The following is a 24,863-nucleotide window of genomic DNA, read 5'->3' as shown; positions in this document are numbered from 1 at the left end:
CCAACTCCCAACATATATAATGGCCACTGAATAACACGAGAATTGTCAGCAGCAGCACCGGTAGGCTCATTAATGAAAGGGTGCGCCCTTGTGGTCACTTGGGGTACGCTTGTGATGGAGAGGGGTGGGCGAATTGACAGAAAACAAGTCCGATGATTTATGATTGATCAAGGCTTTAGATAGGATTCATAAAATAGATGGATAGCTAGATGGATAGCGAGGTTGGATGGTTGGATGGATGGCTAGGTTGGGTGGTGGGGTCGATGGTGGGAGGGAGGGATGGGTAGGTGAGTAGGTGGATCGATGGATCAACGGAGACAGACAGACAGACAGACAGACAGACAGACAGACAGACAGACAGACAGACAGACAGACAGACAGACAGACAGACAGACAGATAGATAGATAGATAGATAGATAGATAGATAGATAGATAGATAGATAGATAGATAGATAGATAGATAGATAGATAGATAGATAGATAGATAGATAGATAGATAGATAGATAGATAGATAGATAGATAGATAGATAGATAGATAGATAGATAGATGAATCCTGGGTGGATCCGGGTTTTCTCTCCTGCGATCTATTCGTCGCTTGCTCTGAACTTCCATTCACTTGTTCAGTCATCAGTGTGATGAGGGGGACGAGGAGGAGGATGCAACGTGATTGGCTAGGGGGAGGCTGCTAGTCCGGCTTGTGGTGTTCCTTGAGTCTTCTTGTTTACACCTGGAGGACGGGAAACAGGTCCAGAGTGCCTCCACCAGACTCGGTCGTACATTTTGCGTTAAATAGGGCTAATTGACAACACCTCGATTTTGTCGGAGCGAGTATTTTTTTGGATTCCTTTTTTATTTTAGCGAATGTTTTGTTTGTTTTGTTTTGCCTGGTACATTTTGTTGAGCACCAGTTTATCATAGAGGCGGGGTCAAACTTTTTAGTTACTTTCTAAAAGGTGTATTTTGTGCGTAAAATCGCACCTGAACACAAACGCTGCTGGAAATATTGCAATTTTGCTTTGTTGGCGCTTTTTTGTCCAAGTTATATGCTGGACGGAAAGCAAGCCGTTCCGTGTTGATTGTAGCGGTTTGATCGGATACGTTGCCTGTCACTTCACAGCGGGACTGGACTGTGTTTGATATTCTCCGACAACTCTTTTCCGGAGAGACATTTAGCGTGGTCAACCTGCGCGTGTGCGCACCATTGGACGCCTCGCAGCAGTCTAAACTGGAATGATGCTCGCTTTTCGGATGCGGCGTGGACAACCTTACGGTCCGATTGTGCTTTTGCTCCTGGTCGGGGGTTATGTCGTTTGTGATACCGGTAAGTACCAAAATCACACGAGGTCTGCGTTATTTGGTGTCCTTTACTTTTAGACTTGCGCACAGCGACACATGGAAACGTGTTCACCCCGTATTGTCCGGTTATTCCAGGAGTATTCCAAATTAAATACAGTAACGGAACAACCCCCTTTCTAAGTTTTATTTTGGAGTCCAGTTGCACTTAAAAAGCCTTGCACTTTGTTGTTTCTTCGTCTCAAAGCAGTAATAACTAACTCACCTTGAGTAAATGGATTAATTCAGGTGTTCTGAAAAGACAGTCTTTTATCGTTTCCATTTTTTGTTGGCCATTCACAATAAATCATCAAATGAATATTAAAAAAAAAATACAAATGTTGGCTTCATGAGTTTGTTAGGTAGCATTTCATTCCCCCACTGTTTGGACATAATCAGAGCGGCATTATGAGAAGTGAGTGTTGGATTGTTCCACACAGCGGTCAGCTCACATGGGAATGCTTGACTTGGCACAAAGGCCAGGTCACTGCGGGTGAGCTAATGGGACTTGGACAGAGACTGTCAGAGTAGGTTAGAAACCGGGTTCTCCCTGCCTTGTGTATGTCATCTTGAAACACAAGACGAATATTTGTGGTTTGTCTTAATATCTGCACACAAGCACACGCGCACACACACACACACACACACACACACACACACACACACACACACACACACACACACACACACACACACACACACATATATAGACACACAAACAAAACTATTGAGAGAATGACCACTACAGCAAAGTTTACTTTTAGCATAAATGACACATGTAATAGGTCGCATTTGTCTCTCATCATCTCTATTTATTTCCCTGACTGATCTTTTCTTGGAATGCACAGGACACAACATTGTATTCCCCAAACACGGCGATCACAAAAGCAGCTAACAAGTATTAAAATTATAGTCTGTTAAAAATACTTGCGTGGGTAACATTGATATTAACAAGGTGGAGTATTGCAGTAAGGTGAGAGGTGCTATTAGGAAGGGAAACAGCCTGACAATCGCCGACTTTGTGTCTAAGAGAAGGTGTCGGAGCTGTCCGACCGTTCTTAATTACTGTATGTCAATTTTTTTCTTGAAAAGTCCATCTTGAAAATGGCTCAAACAGTAAATCACCAACCAAATCCATTTTTGTCCTCCTAAAGCCATTGTGGGTTGACAAAAACACAATTAATTCAACACAACAATGTATTTGCTGATGCTGCTTTCTCCAGATTCAGTGTGCTAGCTCTGGCCAGGATGTTCTGTCCCTAGCGGCAAGTGATACTATGATTGACTGGTGACTAGTCAATCATAGTTTGCGTAAACTCTGACCCAGGCCATGTATGTCACCAACTCGAAATCTGATTGGTGAAAGCAATAGACCTTAGTTAAGGCAACAGAGTCATTGACACCACATTTAATGCTCCAGAGCCTGCAGAACTGATTGTGAAGGCGTCCAGGTAGATTTCTGACCCTGGTAACAAATGATGGAAAGAAAATGTGAAATTATTTAATAGGAATTTATGGACAAAATATAATTAACATCAGTCTGTGATTCAGATATTTTTAGGCCAGCAGAGAAGACCTTGACGGCCGACTACTGGGTTTCTGCATTTGTATGTTGAGCATGTCACTTTTGCGTCATTGGAAAATAACACCAATGGGATACGTTCAGTGATTTTAAAGCAGACATGGGCAAACTACGGCCCGCGGGCCACATATGGCCCGTTAGGCTTTTCAATCCGGCCCGCCGAACTTGCCCAAATTATAGTACAGTGTCTAAAACTCATGACAAAAAGCTAGCGAACAACAGGGCAGATAACTGAAAAGTTGCCTGCCCCATTTTTCACAACTTGAAGCAAAATGAAACCAATCCCATTAAAAAAACATTGTCACAAAGTATAATATTTTTTTTTTAAATCAAGAATGCACCAACTACAAATGCTACCTTGCTTAATTTACGGCAAATGCGCATAGCTGTAAATTTTGCTACAGTAGTCGATTGCCATTGTGGTGCATAATGCAACGTTTGCATTGCTTCCTACGAGCCACTAAGCCCCTTTCATAAGTCTCACGTACACTTTACAGTCACGGTTTAATGTAAATTTACGTTTTGTAGCGTCACATATGTTGTTAGCTTCTTTTGAATCTTTCTTCTAGTCTTAGGTTCTGTGCATCTATTTTGGAAAATGACATGCAATTACACGACTTTGTAACGCTTGCGAAAGTCCGGAAGAAAGAAGCAGGCTTCTGATTGGCTGCCGAGCATGCAAATTTCAACTGCAGGTAGTCTATGTTTGTGTGCTCGGCGACGGTACACGTGTATTGTTTGCGCGTGAAGGCGAGAGCGTCAGTGAGGAGTTTGTTGAGCGCGCGGTCAGGACAAACCATCTATGATTTGGCGGAATTTAACACAAGTAGGTATTATTGAGCTTGAATATTTCGTTGTGTAATAATATGTTTTGAATGTTGAAAGTGATTCCATTTTTCAATAAATGTTGATTTCTTTAACTTTGCCCCTCCAATGAAAACCTATTAAAAACAGACGCAATCTTGATAAATCACAGTGCATGTTATTTTAATCTATTTCCATTTCCTCCTCCAAGTATCTGCGAAATAGTATGTAAACGCCATATTCCTTGAGACAAATTTACCTGATCAGGGATATCTTTCACATTTGAAAGACAGTTAATAAATTGGGGTCTTACTGTGCTATGAGGTTTGTACACACTACATTTAAAGGACAACCGGCACCATTTTTTTGTGTTTCCCACTGACATCAGAAAAACGTTTTATAGCATCTAAAATACCCAAAACAGGCAGGCTGATATTTTTAGTTAAATGAAAAACACCAATAAAAATGACTTCAAAATGAATCCGGAAATGGCCAGTTTCAGAAGGTCCCACCCCCTTGTTCGTGACGTCACGCCAAGACGTCTTGCCTTGCTCGAGAATCAAAACAATGGCTTCAGATTCGGAGAAGATGTTTTCTTGTTCTTCTGAAGAGGAAAGCATAAATGTTTGCAATTGATTCTAGGAGTCCTCCCATATCAATTCGAGCCGTCAAGGACAGAAATGTAGCACCCAGAAAAAGCAGAAGATTGCGCCCAAGCTCCGTTGGAAATGGGCTGATTTGTCAGCTGGGAATTTGTGTCAGCGAATATCAAATAGTTGTCTTGGTGCAACACACAACGATTCACCATGGCGTTATTTATGTGTTTTCCTTCTAATTTCACCATCAACACGGATCAACACGGATCAACACGAAGTTTTCAGACCAAACAAAGTACCCAAAATGCATTGTATGTCGCTTTCTCGGTCAGGGGCGGTCCAAACGTGACGTCACATGGGGATCGTCATCAACACGAAAATAAGACTTCATGAATATTCAGCGCAAGTCTTAAACCGTAAACTATAGCTATATGCTGTGGAATCTTTGTAAAATACGCTCAGTCGAAGTCATTTGAAGTGATTTTATAAATTATGGACATAACTTGTTCGGAGTATTTCCGGCCCAAACACTCCCTCCAAATGCTCCTGGCCCGGTCCCTCTGTCAAATTTTAGAACCCAATGCGGCCCGCGAGTCAAAAAGTTTGCCCACCCCTGTTTTAAAGTGTCTCTAAAACAGTGTTATAATTGAAGAGCTAGTGGCGCTAACTTGAACAGGTGACACGGGACTTTTGGGGACTAAAAGAAGAGAGAGAACTCTTTTGGCCAAGCTTGAACCAGAATGGTTTGTCAAGCCGGTCCTGTCAGCATGATAGACATGGTCATGTTGTGTCCTGGAGCATTGCATTAGTTTTATGGCCATCAGGCGGCAGTGGATGGGATCGCTGGCCAGCCACTGGCCTCGCTGCTGTATTATTCATATGTGCAAAGTGGTCTTTGTTAATATTTAAAAAATGTGCTTATGATGCTCACATTGTGGACAGCAAAGGAACAAAGAGTGGGAGGGCAACAGATGCTTAGCTCTCATCGGCGTAACTGACCCGAGGGGCTACGGGGGTTTGTGAAGGATTTGAGGGGAGCTAAAGGCTTTTAAAGACAAGATGAAAAAGTGGCTCTTCTAACAAGTATGCCAATTACACCCAGAGGATGTGAGCATGCCACAAAAGAACTCCAAGGTGGAAGACAATCCATTTCAGGAAGCTGGTCTACTTCCAATATGCTCACATTTGGAACTGATTTATCCCACAGGAAATTATCGAGAGAAAAAAATCCTTCCTGCAAGGGTCTGTTGCCATCATAAAAAAAATTATTAACTGTACAACCAAGGTTTTCATTTTAATTATCTACCACACAAGCGTAAAAAGTAAAATGCTGAAAAAAATAACACAATACCTTTGGTGATAATTGGCTACAAATAAAGCAGCCAGTCACTCGGGTCGAGTTCATCTTTCTGTACTGTCAGAACAGAGATCCACCTGTGACTCATTGGCAGTATCACACAACACAGCAGGGCCTTCAGATACGAATGACATGACTTAAAGGACAACCGACGCCTCCGCACAAGTTGTGTCCATAATTTGTAAAATCACTTCAAATGACTTCTACTGAGCGTATTTTACAAAGATTCCACGGCATATAGCTATATTTTACGTTTTAAGACTCACGCTCAATATTCAGGAAGTCTTGAAGTTGATGACGATGCCTGACATGACGTCACGTCTCGAACGCCCCTGACCGAGAAAGCGACACACAATGCATTTTGAGTACTTTGTTTGGTCTGAAAACTTCTATTACTATTTGATTCTAGTTGACACAAATGCCCAGCAGACAAATCAGCCCATTTCCAACAGAGCTTGGGCGCCATCTTGTGCATTTTCTGGGATGCTACATTGGAGTCCTGATGGATCGAATTGATACGCAAGTACTTCTTTAATCGATTACAAACATTTATGCTTTCCTCTTCAGAACTATTAGAATCATATTCATCACTGGATGAGTAACGAGAAAGCATCTTCTCCGAATCTGAAGCCATTGTTTTGATTCTAGAGCAAGGCGAAGACGTCCTGGCGTGATGTCACGAACAAGGGGGCGGGACCTTCTGAAACTCACAATTTCCGGGGTCATTTTGAAGTAGTTTTGGGACACTAACTCATTTTTATTGGTGTTTTGCATTTGACTAAAAATATCAGCCTGCATGTTTTGGGTATTTTAGATGCTATACAACATTTTTCTGATGTCAGTTAGACCTTTAAGAGTTTTTTGACACATGATTCTTTTTTGTGTGTCTTGAGATATGAGTATGCTTCAGATCCCCTCAATAAGCACCATGCATTAAAACAAAAATCAATTCACATTGTTTTCTTTGCATTATCTGAATTGAACTTTAATCATGTTGACATGCTAGCATTCTTTACATGTTTTTAACCCGTTCACTGCCAGACGTGCAAAAATTGCCAGAGGCCATGGCCAGCGCTTTATCTGCACCCAAGCAAGAAAAAAAAACCTAACGCATTAGGGAATGGCGCTCTACATCATGTTCAATTCCCGAATACATTTGTGAATGGCAGTGAATGAGTTAATTTTCATGTGTTATCTTTTTTTTAACTTTGATATAATTTTATAAATTGTCTGCACTATCGAGAATTTAAATACTAAATAAATAAATAAATAAAAACAACAGGCCATACAGGAGAAATGGCAGAACTAGTTCAAGCAGATCGGGATCGGGAGTGGATACATAAATGAGAGACACAGAAAGATAGATTGATATCTCAGGGCTTGGCTTTTAAATATCCTTCATAAGAGAAGAAATTTCCAGAGCAGTGCCATTCAAGCATCATTAAACCTCTGGCACCAACTGAAGAATGAGAGTGTGAGGAGGAGGAGAAGGTGAAAAAGAGCAACATGAGAGCTTACAGAGCATCAGAAGAAGCAGAAGTTTAGGGTGTCAAATATTTTAATCATTTTTGGGGAGTGGGGGCAGGTGCGGAGCAAAAAGTGAAAAAGACATCTACACAAATCCTCCAGAGAGATGTTTTTTACGACTCTTATCGATGGAAAGAGCTCACCGTATAAGAGTAGACATGTTTAATGCTTTGCCAATATTGTGCATGTTAGGGCGGACCATAAATCTGCCGCAAATAGCCAGGGCTCTGTAGATGGAGCAAAGGAGCTCGGTAAATGGAGTAGGAAGCTGACGATGAAGAATTGACAGAAGAGTGAGTTGCAAATGAGCATTTCAGAGAGCTTGACCGACCGATGAATAATGGTCATTATTCCCTTCCCTGAAACGCTATATAGATCCATTTAGATTGGTAACTCCGTTCTAATAATATTCTTGACTTTATTGAAACAAAAATGTAGGAATTCATTTAAAAGTATCCTTAGGTTGTAGCAAACGGTGTATTGTAACTCTGTTCTTTGCTATAAAACGTTTTGTACAATGCTGGAACGTTTCAATTCCATCCAATACACAAGTCCTTTCATGTTTTAATTGCTGAGATATTTTTATGACTTGTTATCTAGGCGAATTTAAAAAGAAAAGTTGGACGCAATGCTTGGAAAGCCATTGAGTAGAGAGGAGTTTGGCGGATGAATGGTTCGGGGGACGTTTTGGTGGCAGATGGGAACTGACTTGCTGCTGGGCCGGCATGACAGGATCCCCCACCGCCCGTCTATCATGCCTGTGGGGGGAGATGGGTGGGTCAGGTGGGGGGAAATGCGAAGAAAACCTCTGTGGGGTTCCATTGTACTTTAGATGAATAGTAGACTTCGTAGGGCTTTTTATGCCCTTTTGTGTGGGGTGAAAGGGGTGACAGGAGAACACACACATACTCTGAACTCATTCAGGAGTGCCCCAAGTGCAATGCTAACCTGTGTGTGTGTGCGTGTGTGTGTGTGTGTGTGTGTGTGTGTGTGTGTGTGTGTGTGTGTGTGTGTGTGTGTGTGTGTGTGTGTGTGTGTGTATGAGTGAGTGTATGAGATTCTTGATGATGCTCGTTGCATAACCAACTCAAGCACATTTGCATGCCTTAGCTAAAATATCATTATATACAACGTTCACCATCTACATAAAATCGAACAACAAAGCTGTGTTCAGCTCTTAAAACAATTAGCGAACATATTTTCCCCCGTTTACGACCTTGAAAAAGGTAATGTTTACTTAGTTGCTCAGTGCTCTGTGTTCGGGCAGGTACAAAGTACACTTATTTTTTTCACAGATTGAGAACAATTTATACTTTTGAGTAATTGTTAGGTACCTGTGTGTTTTGTTTCTACGGCATTTGTTTGTGAAAATGTGTAGTTTTTTTTTTTTTTTTTGAGGAATGTCCCGCCTAAATTTTGTTTTAGCATGTCAATGGAATTTTACATAGACTTTAGCATTCGCAAGAGCAGTGTTTTAAAAATTGTTGTGTTAGGTTTAAACCTACAATGTATGCTATACCATATGTGTGTGTTTAGTTGTTAAGTAAATCTCCAACAATTTGTCATTAAAGAGTTGAAAGTGAGCTTCGGGCCGGCATAATCACATAGGTTTCACGTTTACCACATAGACAATATCGTCCCTCCAGGTTATTTTTACATTGGGAACTTGAAAATACACTAGGCCACTCTGCACATTAATTGTTTTTCTTTGCTTATAAAGTTTTAACAATGCAGTCGACTGCATGAGATTCTCCAATGTTGCAAACAAAGGGCTGAGAGAACTCTTTTTAGGGAAACGCAGGACGGTTGGATTTGAAGAATAAATCCTTTTCAAATACTTTTGAACAAGTTCTTTTTTGTGCTCACATGTCAAACTCATGAACTGAGGAGAGGAGGAACTGAGGAGAACCACCCATGTTTTAATTTGGGATATCTGCTGGTGCATTGGAGGGAGTGCAGGAATTTTCATCTGATATCTCAGCAGTACTCGGAGGATTGTGACCAATAGGATAAGGACTAACTACAGGGTGTCATGCCTGATCCCGAGAAACCCCCTTCTTAGAGATGGACACACACATCGACACACACGCACACATTGCCTCTGTGAGATCCATAGATCAGAGGCACTGTCAGCACTTGATTGGCTGGTCCTGTGGTCAGCACTCTGCATGCCTCCCCGCTCAAGAAGTTCTTTCAGGCCATGCAGATTTCTCCTTATCTTCTTAGCAGAAGCTTTTTTGTCTTCAAGAAGCAGTTGGAACAATGTTCACTCTGAGCTTAGGCCAAAGTCAATCTGCTAATGCTCGTGTTTGTGCCTGTTTGTATGCAAGTGTGTCTGGAGTCTTGGCTTAACCAGACAGAAACTCTGCTTAAACCATGTTAATAAGATACCACAGTAGGATAGCATTAGAAACGCAGGCGGGAGCCGCAGAAGAATTTTGATATATTTTTGTTGAACTCCCATCGTTTGAATCCAATAGTGAAAGCTACATTTCACAACCTTCACATTAAGAAATTGCCTCCAGTCATCCCCATTTCCTCTTGCACGTCCTTCACTCTATCATCAGGCACATTTTTAGCTTTAAAGTCCCATATTTAACTATATCTGTCATCCATATCAGTGTCACAGAATCATTTTTTTAACTAGTCAGCTCTCTCTCAGAGTTTGGGAATCGCTCTTTAAAAAGCACCATGAAAAATTCCATTTCTGTGAGTGTTAACGCTTATTAGGGTCCCAGCTGCCCCCTGGGAGCTGCTGAATGTGTCGGGTGTTTGAGTCGCCTTGGGTCGGTAAGACATGGATGTTAGGGGAGAGCTTTGTTATGCGTGGAAGTGGATGTGGGTGACATCCCCCTGTGAGTTGGGTGGGGGCTAGTAGCACTGCGAGCGCACACCGAGCAGCTGGTGCGTCCAAAGTAGCGGAATGACACATGGACCTCCCCGAAGTGATGACCACACTGAGCATATGAGTGCTTATATTCAACTGAGAGGATACAAATGTTCCTTTTCTGTGTGTGCTTGTGTGTGCGTGTGCGCGCTTGCGTGTTGGCAACAGCCTGACTTGTAAATTCCTCCGATCCGTATCCTCCAAGTTAGATTTTTAAATCAAAGTGAATGATACTTAAAGTTTGTTGAGGGCGCACTTGATTGACTGCCTGTCAACGTTGTACGGTTGTGATATTTAGTGTGGTGATTGTGGGGGAGTTAAAGCACCGTGTTGCTCCATTGCTCAGTGTGCCTGTCAATAATGCAACATTGATTGGCCTCTTATTCAGAGGTCACAAGGCTTCACCGACATCACTGAGTTTGTCAAAAGCAATACGTCACAGATGCACATCATGGGCAAGTTGTGTATTGCCTCACCAGATCCGGCAGATGGCGCTTGGGTGGAAAATAATATGTTTTTAGGAAGAACCAGAGATTTGGTTGTGAAATAAATGTGTGTAATAATGCGTGTCTTATTGTCTTCATGTCCATTGGAGCGCTTTTGTTTTTGGTCCGTCATTGAAATTTTGTCAAAGCCTTTTCCTGCTGAGCATGGTTTGAGTCGTTTTATTTTTTTTAATGAATGATTTTAATTTTTGTACACTTTATGCTAATTTTTGGGCCGTCATAATCACAGAGGTTCCGCGTTTGTCACATAGACAATACCGTCTTTCCAGGTTACATTACATTGAAAATGCATTTGGCCACTCTGCACATTAATTGTTTTTCTTTGCTGATAAAGTTTCAAGATCGAGCCAAACCAAAATCACAACTCAAAATCACAAGTTTGATTTATTGTCCAGCTCAATTGTCTGCCTCTCAACAAGTAACCAACCTGTGAGCTGTTTTACTCTGTTCCTTTTTTCCCTAGCAAAGCTTGGATTTGTGTGGTTTTATCACATTTCGTTTTTGTGTGTGCTTTGGATTTTCGTAAAGCACACCTGACAGTAAATAACATCTGAGAGTTTTGTTTTTAGTTGAAGGACAATCGACACAATTTTTTTTTCCTAACTGACATCAGAAAAACGTTTTATAGCATCTAAAATACCCAAAACATGCAGGCTGATATTTTTAGTCAAATGCAAAACACCAATAAAAATGACTTAAAGTGTCCCAAAACTGCCAGAAATGAGTGAGAAACGGGAGATTCAGAAAGTACCGGCCCCTGGTTCGTGATGTCACTTTGGGTCACAGACTGCTTTCCTCCAGAATCAAAACAATGGCTTCAGAGAGTTCATATTCGGAGAAGATGCTTTCTTATTAGTCATCCAGTTATCAATATGATTCAAATAGTTCTGAAGAGGAAAGCATAAATGTTTGCAATCGATGAAAGAAGTCCTTCCGTATCAATTCGAGCTTTCTGCAAGCGATGAAACCGGTCAAGATCTGGACTCGGATGTAGCACCCAGAAAAGGCCCAGGATGGCACACAAGCTGCATTTCGTCCAGTATATGAAGCCGCTTATCAGAGCCGTAAAGCCGCCTGTGATTGGTTAAAATCCGTGGTAGAAGACAGAGGGGTGGGTTTTACGCACACACACAAAGGAGACCGCCTCACGTCAAACAAGCACACGAATCAGATGTTGAGAAAAGAGAGAAAGCTCCGACAGCGGCACAGAGTAAAAAAATGACAGGTGGGAAGTGGATGTTTGTCCGATTTGCTCCACTAATATGGCGATTGCTCTTTTCACAGTTAGCATGCAGTGTGACTAAATAAGTAAACATGCATCTAACTTCCGCTATCCAAGTGCCGAATCACTAACTCTGGTTAGCTTCCTCATTCGCCTCCGCTGGTGCTCGAGTGCTCTGCTCCGTTGGAAATCGGCTGATTTGTCCGCTGGGAATTTGTGTAAACGTACACCTCCTTTATTGGTGTTACCGCAATTGGCTGTGACACAGCGATTCACCATCGCGTTATTTATGTAGTTTTCCTTCAAAATTTGCAACGAAAAAAAGTACCCAAAATACATTGTGTGTCGCTTTCTCGGTCAGGGGCGTACCAAATGTGACGTCACTTCGGGCATCGTCATCAACTCAACAAGACTTCATGAATATTCAGCGCGAGTCTTAAAACGTAAAATATAGCTATATGCGGTGGAATCTTTGTAAAATGCGCTCAGTAGAAGTCATTTGAAGTTGCAGCAAATTATGGACGCAACTTGTCCGGAGGTGTCGGTTGTCCTTTAAGTATTTTGTGCAGTTCCTTTTTTTTCCACAGCGCACATTTTCAAGCTTGTGGGTCTGCCATCAATGTTTCTTGGAGCAGCAGTAGGGGAAAACAGAAAATAAAAACAAACTTTGGCCTTCCTAGCCTTTTAATTCCTCCTCCATCATCACTTCCAGGACTTAAGTCTTTGTACTTCTCCAAGTTTTTTTTTTACTGTAAGCTTCGAGAAACACTCTTCTTTACTTGCATGTAGGTCTTAATCACAAGCTGACAGGCTGCTCTTGGCTTGATTTTTGTGGCCGAATAAGCGTTTGCGATGAATGCACACTGAAAGGAAACCAGGGATATTTCGTAGGAATTACTCCCTTTTTTTGCATTAGGTTAGAGCAGTGTCACATTCCCAATCTCCATCAGCTCAACACACATTTTTATTGCTTTCTCAAGTTTTTAGACTATATAGGAGACCACTTTGTTGATACACTTGCTTCATGCCAGATGAAAATCATGCATGTGACAAATACCCACCTGAGTAATGGCCTGGGGATTATTTTAAAATGGACACCATGTGTGAAGTAGTAAGACAATGGTATGTCCTGATGTGGCAGGTGTACCTGTGTGTAATTAAGGCTAGATTTGAGTTTGCCTCAAATGTGTCCATGTGTGTGTATGTTTCAAGCCTCTTACCTGCTGCTGACCAGATGGGCTCAGCAGCCGACCTCACCCTCACCTCCCTCCACTATCTGCTTAGATTAGCTGGTGAGCTGAGCTAAGGCATCCGGGGCATTATGATAGATAAATCAGCAGACATCACCTTGCCCTATGGCACCCAACCCTGTGCACTGAAACAGAGTCAACCGTTATCTTGATAGGAAATATTATACATTACTCTTTCAGTATGTGTATGTGTGTGTGTGTGTGTGTGTGTGGTTCCCATGGTTGATTGGGTTGTACCCACAACCAGTCGTTAATGGAAATTATGAAAGCAGATGGACAGCCATGCTGACTGGTGAGGGTTCATTAACTTTGTGTGTTCCTGCTCTGATGGCTGCTTCTGTATAGAGCCAGTAAGGTGTGCGTGTGTGTGTGTGTGTGTGTGTGTGTGTGTGTGTGTGTGTGTGTGTGTGTGTGTGTGTGTGTGTGTGTGTGTGTGCGTGCGTGCGTGTGTGTGTGCGTCGGTGTTTGTGCACGTGTGGCAAATAGATTGCACGTGTTGGTAATGAATGTAGTATACATGTTTATAAATAAAAGATAAATACAGTCTTATTTCAACTTGATTGGTTCCTCGGAGCCCATTCAGTGACTTTGCCTTTTTTGTCATTCGACTGGCACGAAACGGTAATTACATGGGTTAAAGTTCATCTCTTTTCGTGCACTTTTAAAGCGGGCCGGCTTATGCATGGAAGGCCACTGGAAAAGCCTCACTGAAGACTTATGATTGAATATGACGCAATAGGTTCAGCTGAAGACCATTCCCAGTGCATTTCAGCGCTGTAATGCGGGAGATGAATAGGTATAGTTATGGTGCGTCATTAAACACTGAGCAATGCCCGTCCGTCTATGGATTCAACCTTCACGCTGCAGCCAACACCAGCCCTCCTCTTCCATGACTTAATAAATGCAACATGGATTTGTGCAGGGACAGACATACCTGTGGAGAGCCAGACAGACGGACTGGCAGATTTCTTGGCAGATGGGTCGTTTGTAGCCCTCTCCCCGGAGGCCTTTGTACCTCCGTTAGACAGGCGAACACAGTGTCCTGCAGAGTTGGCGGCAAAGGGATCTGCAGTAAAACCAGGGGGGAAGAAAGATGAAAGGGAATGTAGCGTTTCACCGATATTTTGATCTCTATCAGTAAACTATATTGACACATAGCTTGCTTCTTTTGTCCCGCTAAAGTCACAGCATCAACAATGATAAACTATTTCTACGTCTAGCATAGGAACCGCCTGGAGTCTATAAAGCTTTCCTGGCAGCTTCACATTTCCAGCGATCATCCAGGAAGTTTTTTTTTCCTCTAGACTCAGATGCCACATAGTAACTTAGACATTCGAAGGCTCCAGGATGCTACCGCACCCTGCTAATAAAATGTCCATCATGCTGTACACAACCTCCATTAACCACAATGTGCTATTTTATACTAATTTTATTGGTCCCAGTAAAAAAAAAAACTCCAGTAAAAGATCTGTCTGAAAAGTTCCAAGCCGATGCCACAGGAGGTGTATTTCCCATCCATACTTCAATGTTTTCCCTTCAGAGTATTTTTCAGGCCTTCCATCTCTCGCACTCACAGTAAGATTATTTCCACAGCATTGCCGCTACACCCATTTTGAAATCATCCACATGTTCCAAACTGGATTCTCTTCATGGCTTCCTACATTGTAGGCAAAAAAACTCATCAAGTCAGGTATTTGCGAGACAGCTCCAGCGTGCCTATTTTCTTTACTCAGAACTGTCCGATGCTATTGGTATTTTGAGCAGTCACTTGTTATTTTGGACGTCTGATGATTAACTCATTTACTGACATTCACAAATTTATTCAGGAATTGAAAATTTGACGTAGAGTGCCATTCCCAAATTAGTTTGGGTTTCGTCTTTCCTTGGTGCCAATAGAGCGCTGGCCAAACCTCTGCCAATGTTTTTCCCTTCCACAGGAGAGCAGCATTTCCCGTTTTTCCATGTTAGACCCATATAATTTAGGAAATAACTTTTTTTTCAAATGAAAGAAGAGAGTCTAAGGTTTCTTACGCTGCATTGAAAGTTTATGTAGTCTTACAACTCAATATTCTGTGGGTCCTGGAATTTGAGTGACAATGACAAAAACCCTGGCACTGGAATGGACACTTTTTTGCACATGTCTGGCAGTGAATGAGTTAAGTATATTTGATCAATTCAAGTTCATTGTTTGGCTTTTTGTTCATTTTAAATAAAATTTTCAACTGCACACCTGCCTCATCTTGCTTTCCTGAATTTGGGTCCTCATCCAGAACTGCCAGAACGTTCTGTTCCTCAACAATTCATATTTTGGTTTAGGATTTCTTTAGGGAAAACACACCTCTAATTGATTAAAAAAGCTTTGTAAACTTTATTTAGATGAGACTATTGAACAGAAAACTTAGCTGAACTATGGTTCTCAGAGTAAACACTATTTTGAGGAGATCTTCCGGGATCAATATACCGCGGCTGGGTCTCATGTTGAACTTAACATGATAGCCTGTGTTTACAAAAGTCGATTTCCATTTACGCTTCATTCATGTGAATGCAAATGTGTATCTATCTGCTCATGTGCGTAGAGCTAAGTGAGCTTTTGTCTTTCATATGCTTTCCTTCACAGCATCTCTGAATACATTTTGCAAGTGATGGTGGTTGTTATGGTGTGTGTAAAGTTTAAAACTCTCAGCGGGGGGCCTTACAGTATCGTCACAGTCTGTGACACATCTTGAGGCAAACAGGAAGCTGCAAGAAGAATGAAAGACAGTAGAGGGAAGTGAACTACAGACAGAGGTATATAAAGATCTCACAGACACTCGTGCCTTTTGTCCTTCTATTATCTTTCTCTACCCCTCGTTCAAGAAAAAAGACTGATTGCACGCCTGCGTCTCTTCTTTCATCTATCTCTGTGAAAAGGACGTGAATGAATGTCTTCTGTAGCGTGTAATTACACAGAGACATCCTGGATGAAGGCGTCTGTCTCAACAAACAAAATAGCAGGCCCCTCTAACCTTCCTAAATACCTCTTGATGGGGTAAGATCTGAAAAAAGGCACTTATCCCTGCAGGCTTCTTGTCTTTACCTGCCACTTATGACAGCCTGACAAGTACGATTGAAAGTTCATTTAGTTCATTAGCAGCATTGACACTAACATATGCGTGGCTTGGATCCGGCCCCGTGGGAAAGAAATACAAAGGCCCACCATTCATTTTAAGTGTGGACTCATAATTATGACACTTTTAAAGGCCAGTGTTGCAATCTTGCCCACAAGTCATGTCGCTGAGTGATCATTGCAGGGCATATTTTTATGGGCTTACACCAGTATTGACTCAACCTCTAATTGCCCCGTAGGACATTTGCATTCTGGGAAGGTTGTAAGGGAGCTCTTTGGGGGTTCTTTAAACGGCATTCCACTACTAGTTGTGCTCGTGTGGTGTTGATGCCTCCAGATGGCTTTTTGAAGCGGAATACGGCCTTATGTGTTTCATCATATATGTACTGACACAATCCTTTGAGAATTGGGAACTTATGAGCACTGTCGCTGATCTGTTGTCAGCCATTTCTAGACTTTGATAATTTAATTTATCAAAATGTGTCCTTTAAAATGGAGTGGGAAGTGAAATACTCTGTTTATAGAATAACAAGCATGTATATGGATGAGAATTCTATTTTCTGCTTCTCTTTTGAGACATTTTACAATGATCCTTCAGCGAGGTCAAGCAACTTGTTAGAGAGCTGGAATTGACCTGAATGTGTTTAATGTCTTTTTTTCGCATGTAAATCCGCCCCTATTCTTCGAGACTTATCTGTTTCTCTGAACTCACAGGGAGATGAAGTGAGCCCAGCTCAAACAGACTTTGCGTTAGACAATGGTGCAGGTTCTTTCTATTTCACTTAGCTGATGCTGCTGAATAGACTCTGAATAGACATGAAGTGGTGCGGCCATGCATGCTAGACAATAGCTGACTCAGCAGAAAGGCAGTCGGTGACCTCAAGGGTCTCCTCGGGCCTTGTCCATGCCGATCCGTGAACCCGACCACACAACATCAGTGACGACTGAATCAATCAAACCTTGCAAATTGTAATTGTGGAACGTGGTTATATAATTCAGGCTAATTCTGTTAGTTAGCAATTAATCTACTCGTGAGCAGAATGTGAATAGTTACTGCAGACTTGATTCTTAGGGTGGACCGCTACACTAATGCCAGAGTGAGAATGTCTCCTGGCTGCTGTTTTTAAGTTTGTTATTTTTTTTTTTGTACAGGGCCATCCATAGTGTACCGCTTTCTGACCTTTCTTCTCAGTTGAGTAACGCACCGCCATGGTACTGTTGCGAAACCCTGGAGCAAGCGTGGATGAAAAGAAAAATACAAGCAAACGATACTGTGACTATATTTTTACAAAATGTGTACTCACTTATTGAGCTATGTCCATCAACTCCCTTGATTGACATTGATTTTTAATCTAAATTGGATGTTTTGAACATCTGATCATGCTTATTCCAAATATTAGTTAGTAGTAACTGGCATGCATTTTTTGTTTGTCTTGTTGAATAGGCTGTCGATGCCAAAATGAATTAATGTCTACTCAACTGGAACACTTGCGGTTTCCTGCCTGGTCAGAAATCCATTGTACAGTCAGCACCACCATCACATTAATAATAAAACCCAAATGCCACAATATAGAGTACCGGTACGCATACACCATAAGTAGTGGAGCTCTCCTCTGTTCAGTTTTTGGAGTGGCAGCCCCCCATTCCTATTTGTGTTTATTCTGGTGGATTATTCTGACCTAATCTCTTTAGAGCATAATTCAGATTAGATTTTGTGTTGTTATTATTATTGCAATGTCCACTCTCTACAGTCCTGCTGGGAAATCCTGGCTGCCTTAGTGCTCCTGTCTTTTCAAAATTGATTAAAACTGCTGACCAATGCCCTAGATAGCGCAAGCTTTGAAGCGTGGATGAAAAGAAAAATACAAGCAAACGCTACTGGGACTATATTTTTACAAAATGTGTACTCACTTATTGAGCTATGGCAGATGCTTGGTGGAGTAACAGCCAGTATGTAATATCTGCTTGCTCCTCGTTCTTTATTGATTCAATATCAGTAATGTACTCACAAATGTTTAACCATATATTAAAATAGGCCGCAATCAACCAGCAATCTAGAGAATTTTTGAGGAAGAAAAGTTGAAATTTGACAATGCAAATAATTTTTTTTTTCACATCTCAAAAGAGCTGACAGAAACTCTTAAAAAGAGCGGGAAGGTATTTACAAACCTTCATGGGCATTCTGCCAATGATGTTCATTAGAAGCCAATGAGATCAGCCAGCAAGGGTGAGTAAAATACACAAGATTATCTCAATAGGAGGCTACCGGGTCCTCACAAAACAAACCTTCTGTTTCCTCTTTCTTTGCTCTTTTTTAATGCCATGATTTGATACAGTTCTGATGAAACAGTTGCTATGACAACTCCATAGGGAATATATTCAAGAGCACATTGAAACCTCATCTGTTTTTACTTCTGTCTATATATGATCTCAAAAGTACCTCAGTTTTGCCAATGTTAAGCGAAAGAGGGCCAGGTGAGCGGGAATTAAAATAGTCTGTGTTGAATGGTCAATATATTTGGAAGCAATGAACTTCCTTCATTCCCTTTCCAAAAAGAAAACATACACACATTCCTTGATCACCAGAGACATGTGACCTGCACTTTACATCCTTCTAGCGCTCCCCTTTACTTGCTAGTTTTTCTCAATTAAGATGAATTATAAAACTGCATGGGCGGACAGGGACAAGGAGAGCTTATTGTGATATTACCCTGAGGCGTTGAGGCCATGAGTTGGTGAGAGAAACAGAGTGCGCTGTGGATATTTTGGTCACAGTGCTTCACACCCCCTGGATTTTTAATGGACCACATGATATGCAACTTTAGCCAGGGCCTGTGCAAGTGAAAGGGAAGATAGAAAGTGGAGGAGCGGGCAAATATTGGAATTATTGTGGTCATTGAGGAGATAAAGGGAGTTAGATGGGGGAGATGTCTTCCTCTGTTTGTGCTACCTGTTGGGGACTTGAAGGTGCTGCAGTGTACTTTTCATTACTTCATACTCCTCTTGCGAGTCTGTGTGTGTTTGTGTGCGTGATTTTGCTTTTCTCTTTGTCAAAACGTCCACGTACTTTCCATAGCTTCTCCTCTTCTCCCCATTTGCCAGTCTTCCTGTCCCGTTTTCCGTTCTTTTTATTTGCTCCACTGATTGTGTTCATTGTCTCCACTGCCATTAAAGTGATTGGAAACTGCAATCCGCAATGCATAATAATGTCCTAGTCATTTTATTCCACACCGAATAATATTTAACGAGGAGAAATTGCAGAAGCAACTACTTAACACTATTTGCTTGAGATAACCAGTGGTTGTTTTTTTGCTGTTTTACATGGAGAAAAATAACATTTTATGGCAACTCAATGCGTAAGTCAGAGGTCAAGAGTCACAGACAGCTTAAGTCCTGTCATAGGCCTGAAGACCTCCCGTTCAGTGCTTGTCTGTACTTGCTTCATTATTGTGCTGGGAGCAGAACCGTAAAAAGCATGATAATATTGAGCAGTGAAACGTTGCTGTGTTAACACAGCATAGCGACCCCTGACCTACACATGTGCACCAGGTAACATGTTTTTGCAATTATTTTCTGTATTATGAGAGCGCCGGTGCAAAGCTGCTTCAAAAAAACATACACAGACATCATTTTAGGATTGCAATGATGTACATGAACATACTTGTCTGGACCGGAGTAATTTCAAGGTGAACATACTGAAAGAATAAATGACGATTCCCTGAGAATAATTGCACAAACAAAGAAAAAAAGCAATTAAAACAAGTAAAACGCCTGAGAGGTTAACACACTACATTTCATGACACTGTTTGACCTAAGATTTGGAAACCATTTTCCTCATTAAAAGTCACGGGAATAGAAATAATCTGTTTCAGGGTCAAACTATCAACATTATAAATTTTATCGATGCAACATTTTAAGTGCTGTATTTTCCGGACAATCAGGCGCACTGGATTGTGTGCCTGTGCTGGAGGTGTGCCTTCAATGAATTACATTTTAAAACATTTCCTTATACAGTATAAGATGCACGACATTATAAGGTGCACTGTTAACAAATAACATATTAAAACATTTTCCATGTATAAGACGCACCGGTTTATAAGATCCGCGGTCAGCTTTTGAAAAGAATTGGAGGCGTTTAGGTGCGTATTGTAGTACGCAAAATATGGTAATCTCTCTTCTGCATTCTTTTAATTTCATGCATCATCGTGCACTTTTAACTTACATTTTCTGCTACATGAAAGGCTTGTTTTGACTACTGTTGACCGTGTTCTGACAATAAATAGCTCACCATGTATTTTAATATGGCACTTTGTCACAATTATACAACATCTGAAGGAGTATATAATACAACGTCATTGTTTCCAATGCTTACTCAAACTACCCTGCACTAAAACATAAATTTCCAGCATGTACAGTTTTTCTTCCCAAAGTCAATTGGGCAATGCTCCAGCTCAACTGTGACCCTGTTGAGGACAAGCGACACAGAAATTGAATAGATTCATGACTCGTAATGGGTTATTTAGCTTCTGTCCACCTCTTAACAAATGGCACGAACGTAAGTAACTTTGATTGCATGACTCTTTTGTTTGCTTCTCATAATCCATTTTGCAGTTGCCTAACTCATATAGTTTGACAAATAGCATTTCATTTCAATGTTTATCGCCGTTTGTTCGCAAACGAGAAACCTTTGTAGGATTGTAATGCGTTGTGATTGTGATTAATGTTGGAATGTAGGATTTTCATTTCATGTCTCGATAAACGATAAAAGTTAATGTGTGCCTTCAAAACCATGGTTGTTTTTAAACAGTATAATCTTCAGACTGGCTCATAAATCCAACATAGAATAACATTTAATCAGGGCAGATCAAATGCCATATGTTTTGTGGTAATGCTCTCCGCGTATATATTTAGTCCGGTCATCCCACTCCAGACCTGTCACACCTTTTATCCATCAGACTTTATTAGTCATCTGAGCAGTAGATTAAGCAGCTGCTACCAGTTTCTTGACTGGCTTTTACCTTACTAGATTCAATGAAAGACTGTGCAATGTTATTTGTTACTCTAGCCTGGATTTTTGTTTGCAAGCCTACTTTCATGATCCCATTTATTTACTCTCTCAGCAGAACCCTTTCTTTTGCTTTTCATCTTTAACTAATCAGTAGTGCTTCTATGGAAGGAGTTTGTCCTGCCCCTCGTGGCTCCTCTGGCTCTTTATCAATTTCTGTCTCGCTCCCTCATTCTTTTTCACTTGTCGCTTGTACTCTCGCTTTATCTTTGTCTCTTGCCTCCCCCTGTACCTGTCTTTTTTCCTTTTCCTGTCTCGTGTTCTGTCCTCCTCTCTCACTACCCTTTTGATGAATGACTTTACCCATCTGGACCAAGCCCGGCATGGCCGTTACGCTATTAGGCAATGCGCGCCAATGATTAAAAATAGATCAAAATACTGAGTGAGAAATGAGTCAAGACGTTTTCCCTCTTGGGTCTTCTCATGTCCTGCTCCGCATACACTGAACTGTATTGGCTGATATTCAATGACAAGTACAGCACCTGTTGAACAAGTACCATCACTAAAGTCCATGTGTCTTGCAAACACAAATTTAAGAGAATTGTACGCACATTATTAACCCATTTTCCAAATCAACTTGTCTTTGCTATGGGTACAGGTAACTGGAGCTGATCCCAGGCGAGAGGCACTTTCCATTCAGGACTGATCATGAACGGGTTGGAGGACATATCAAATTTACTGTAAATCGTTTAATCACGACCCTTCTTAACAGACTTTCAGAAATTTCCAAGAGGCCGTTGCTTAAAAGTGATAAGATTTCAGAGGGTTTTTTTTTTTTTGCAAAGACAATTTTCACTCCGTTTGATAGGTATTCTTCTGACACTTTTTTGTGGTATAATTACCTTTGGAAAAAGCAACGTGTTTTTGTCTGGTCCTAATGTGTAACAGCTGAAGTGGAAAGTTGTACATGACCGCTCATAAGTGGGGATCGCCTGCGGACCTCTTCACTGGGTGTTGTCTCATGTTGAGCGGTGTGCTTGAGAGGCTTGTTGAGGTAAAGCTCCTGTCAGTGCCTGGCCGAGGGGTGTGTATTTATGAAAGGCCTCTTCATCATCCTAATGGCTTACACAAACCTCTTCGCCAGCATTGAGAATGGCACAACCAATGAGGCACACGCAGCAATCCCTAAAAATCATGATTAAAAAAGAAATGGTGCTGCGTAAACAAAAGAAAACAATGCCGCTGGGAGTCACTGGCCCGGTGACCCCGGGCTGCATGTAATTTGTGAGCGGCTTGGTGGATCAAAACCATTCCAATAATTACTTTTGTAGATTGCTAGAGTCCACCAATGGAGGATGAATGGGAAGTGTGTAATATGCCGCCCAGTACAGACCTTGCAAGTTGGGATATTCACACACAAACCTGATGGTAGCAATGTTAATGTGTGTCTTCGCTTTTTGAGTGTGTGCATGCAACAAATGGATTAACAAAGCATTGGCTTAAATCCAGGGGAAATAAAAATCTATAGGCATTGTTGTTGCTCAAATGGCAGGTTGTTGTAACAGAAAGAAATCAGACAAATCATGAGATAAATTGTTTTTCCATTATTTATCAGCTCATTTGAAAAAAAAAATGGTTTTACAATTACAATATATATATATATATACTGTATACGCTTTTCAAATATAACGTACACCACATTATAAGGTGCTACAGTTGAGGCTAGGGTTAAGCACTACTTCTTCTAGTCAGTAGTTGCAAGACATGTTGCGGCTCGAAATTATTTACATATAAGGCGCACCTGCATATCAGAATCAGAATCAGAATCAGAATACCTTTATTCGTACCACAATGGGGAAATTTGCAGACATCTTTAGAAGAAAATTAAGGCTTTTGGGTACGCCTTATACCCCAGAAAATACAGTACGTACGATAACTTGTGCGAACAAGAGCAAACTGTATGTTTTTACATTAAATATTTAGCTACACTGTTTTAACAATACATGTAATGGATTCCATCATGTTCAAAAGTCTAAATTATCCAAAGTGCATTAACAGGTTGCCAGTGTCGTTCCTGTCACAGTGTCATGACATATAAATTGGTATGAATTGGTATTTCCTCAATTTACTTGGCCCAAACACCAGCAGGGTAACTTGCCAAGTCCATGAGATGTCAAGAGGAAGGAAAATGGTCATTTTTTTTGTGACTGAAATGTGATAAAGTGTATGTCATGCACGTATTTCATTTACATCCCTGTTTTTATCAGGGTTCTCCATTGCCATTATTCCAGTCAGTCCCACCATAACTGACCCAATTATGGGATTTGACTTATATTCTCTACCTCTCAGGTAGGTCAAGGGTACGTTCTTTGGCTGCAGGGTAGAACAGCAAAGAATGTCAATCATGTGACAAAACCTCATGAATGATTGACGCATGAATCCTGACTCATCACACTTGGGAAAAGAACTAATGTGTTTATAGTGAAACGTATTTTATGTATGGAAAGAATGCATGGCTCATTTTATAGGAGGGTACTTGCATCGAATGTTTATTAGTTTCTCTATGCTATCCGTGTTGACCTATGACAGTTTGTCGTGTGAAAACAAGATTAATATGATTTCTCCTTCAACCCACCAGCTACACACATGTTCACTGAGGCATTGGGTAATATGTCTGGGGATTTCTCCGAAGCAATGGGACATAATTAAGGAGCAGAGTGACGTGAATGCTACAATGTTTATGTCGTTTGTTTTTCCGCTCTGTGTTTGTCCAGGTGCTGTCATTTCTCCGCTTGTCCTCTGGCTTCACACATATCGCCTATAAATGGCTCTTTGTAGAATTTGTATGCATGTGTGTGTGTCGTGCGGGTCGTCACACTCGTATTGCACGTCGATCCACTGTCAATCCCGCTCATCTGCTCATCTGTTCATTAGCTTGACAGAGAATCTCTGCTGCCAAAGCAGTTAGTCACAAGAATCAGGCCCTGTCACAACACATTACAGCGGCAGGCTTCTCCAAACGGACCAGATACTGTGGCAACCAGAGCTCGTGCGCGTGCAGACTCGCTCACTCGGGATTTTCAGGAGTTGCACCCGGGGAGTATTTCTGTGTCTATATCCATTTCTTTTCTCCCTTGTTGTTTCCATCAACATATCTTCCGTCTTTCCTGGCGCAGCCACCCATTTACAGCCTTGGCTCCCTCCTATCAACTGCCAGCTTTCTTGGACTTGCCTGTCTATTGCTCCATTTTTCTTGTCCTTTTGCCCAAGTTCTTTCGTCAATTACCTTACCTCTATTTCTGGATTCCCTACTCTTAGCTCACAGTCTTCATAAAGCTCTTCGAAATGGAGACCTTTCATTTTTAATCTGTCTGTCTTCCCCTGCGATGAATCAGCGTCTCTTAGCAAGGCCGCGACATTTTCCTCTTTCTTAATTATCACCTGATCGGAGTGTCTGTTTTCATTTTTACTGAGCCAGTCGAATCCTGGTCTCTTGGGCACTCAGAGTTGTCAAATCAAATCATAGAAAACACACATGTTGTGACACCTTCCGCCAAACCTTTTCACAATCACGGTCGTTTGTATCTTGTTGAAGCTATCTTTGCAAAGTCTACATTTCTCTTAACTTTTTTCGAGCCTGTTTGTAGCCTGCTGTCGGTAAACCTGGGAATGCACTGACAATATAG

At 41.3% G+C, this 24,863-nt stretch overlaps 1 protein-coding gene across 2 annotated transcripts in view; it reads left to right on the top strand.

Annotated features, from left to right (window-relative positions):
- Positions 1-537: 537 nt before the first annotated feature.
- unc5b (unc-5 netrin receptor B) overlaps positions 538-24,863 on the top strand; it is a 51,524-nt gene continuing 27,198 nt past the window's right edge. For both annotated transcript variants that reach the window (XM_089012516.1, XM_089012515.1), the window contains exon 1: positions 538-1,324. In XM_089012516.1, the coding sequence (XP_088868642.1) occupies positions 1,234-1,324 (91 nt within the window). In that variant the 5' untranslated portion in view covers positions 538-1,233. The remainder of the gene's footprint in view (positions 1,325-24,863) is intronic.

This window comes from Hippocampus bargibanti, linkage group LG13 (genome assembly GCF_051943395.1).
Source record: "Hippocampus bargibanti isolate YZ-2025 linkage group LG13, ASM5194339v1, whole genome shotgun sequence".
In the NCBI taxonomy this organism is placed as follows: Eukaryota; Metazoa; Chordata; class Actinopteri; order Syngnathiformes; family Syngnathidae; genus Hippocampus; species Hippocampus bargibanti.
This window is presented reverse-complemented; position numbering and strand designations above follow the sequence as displayed.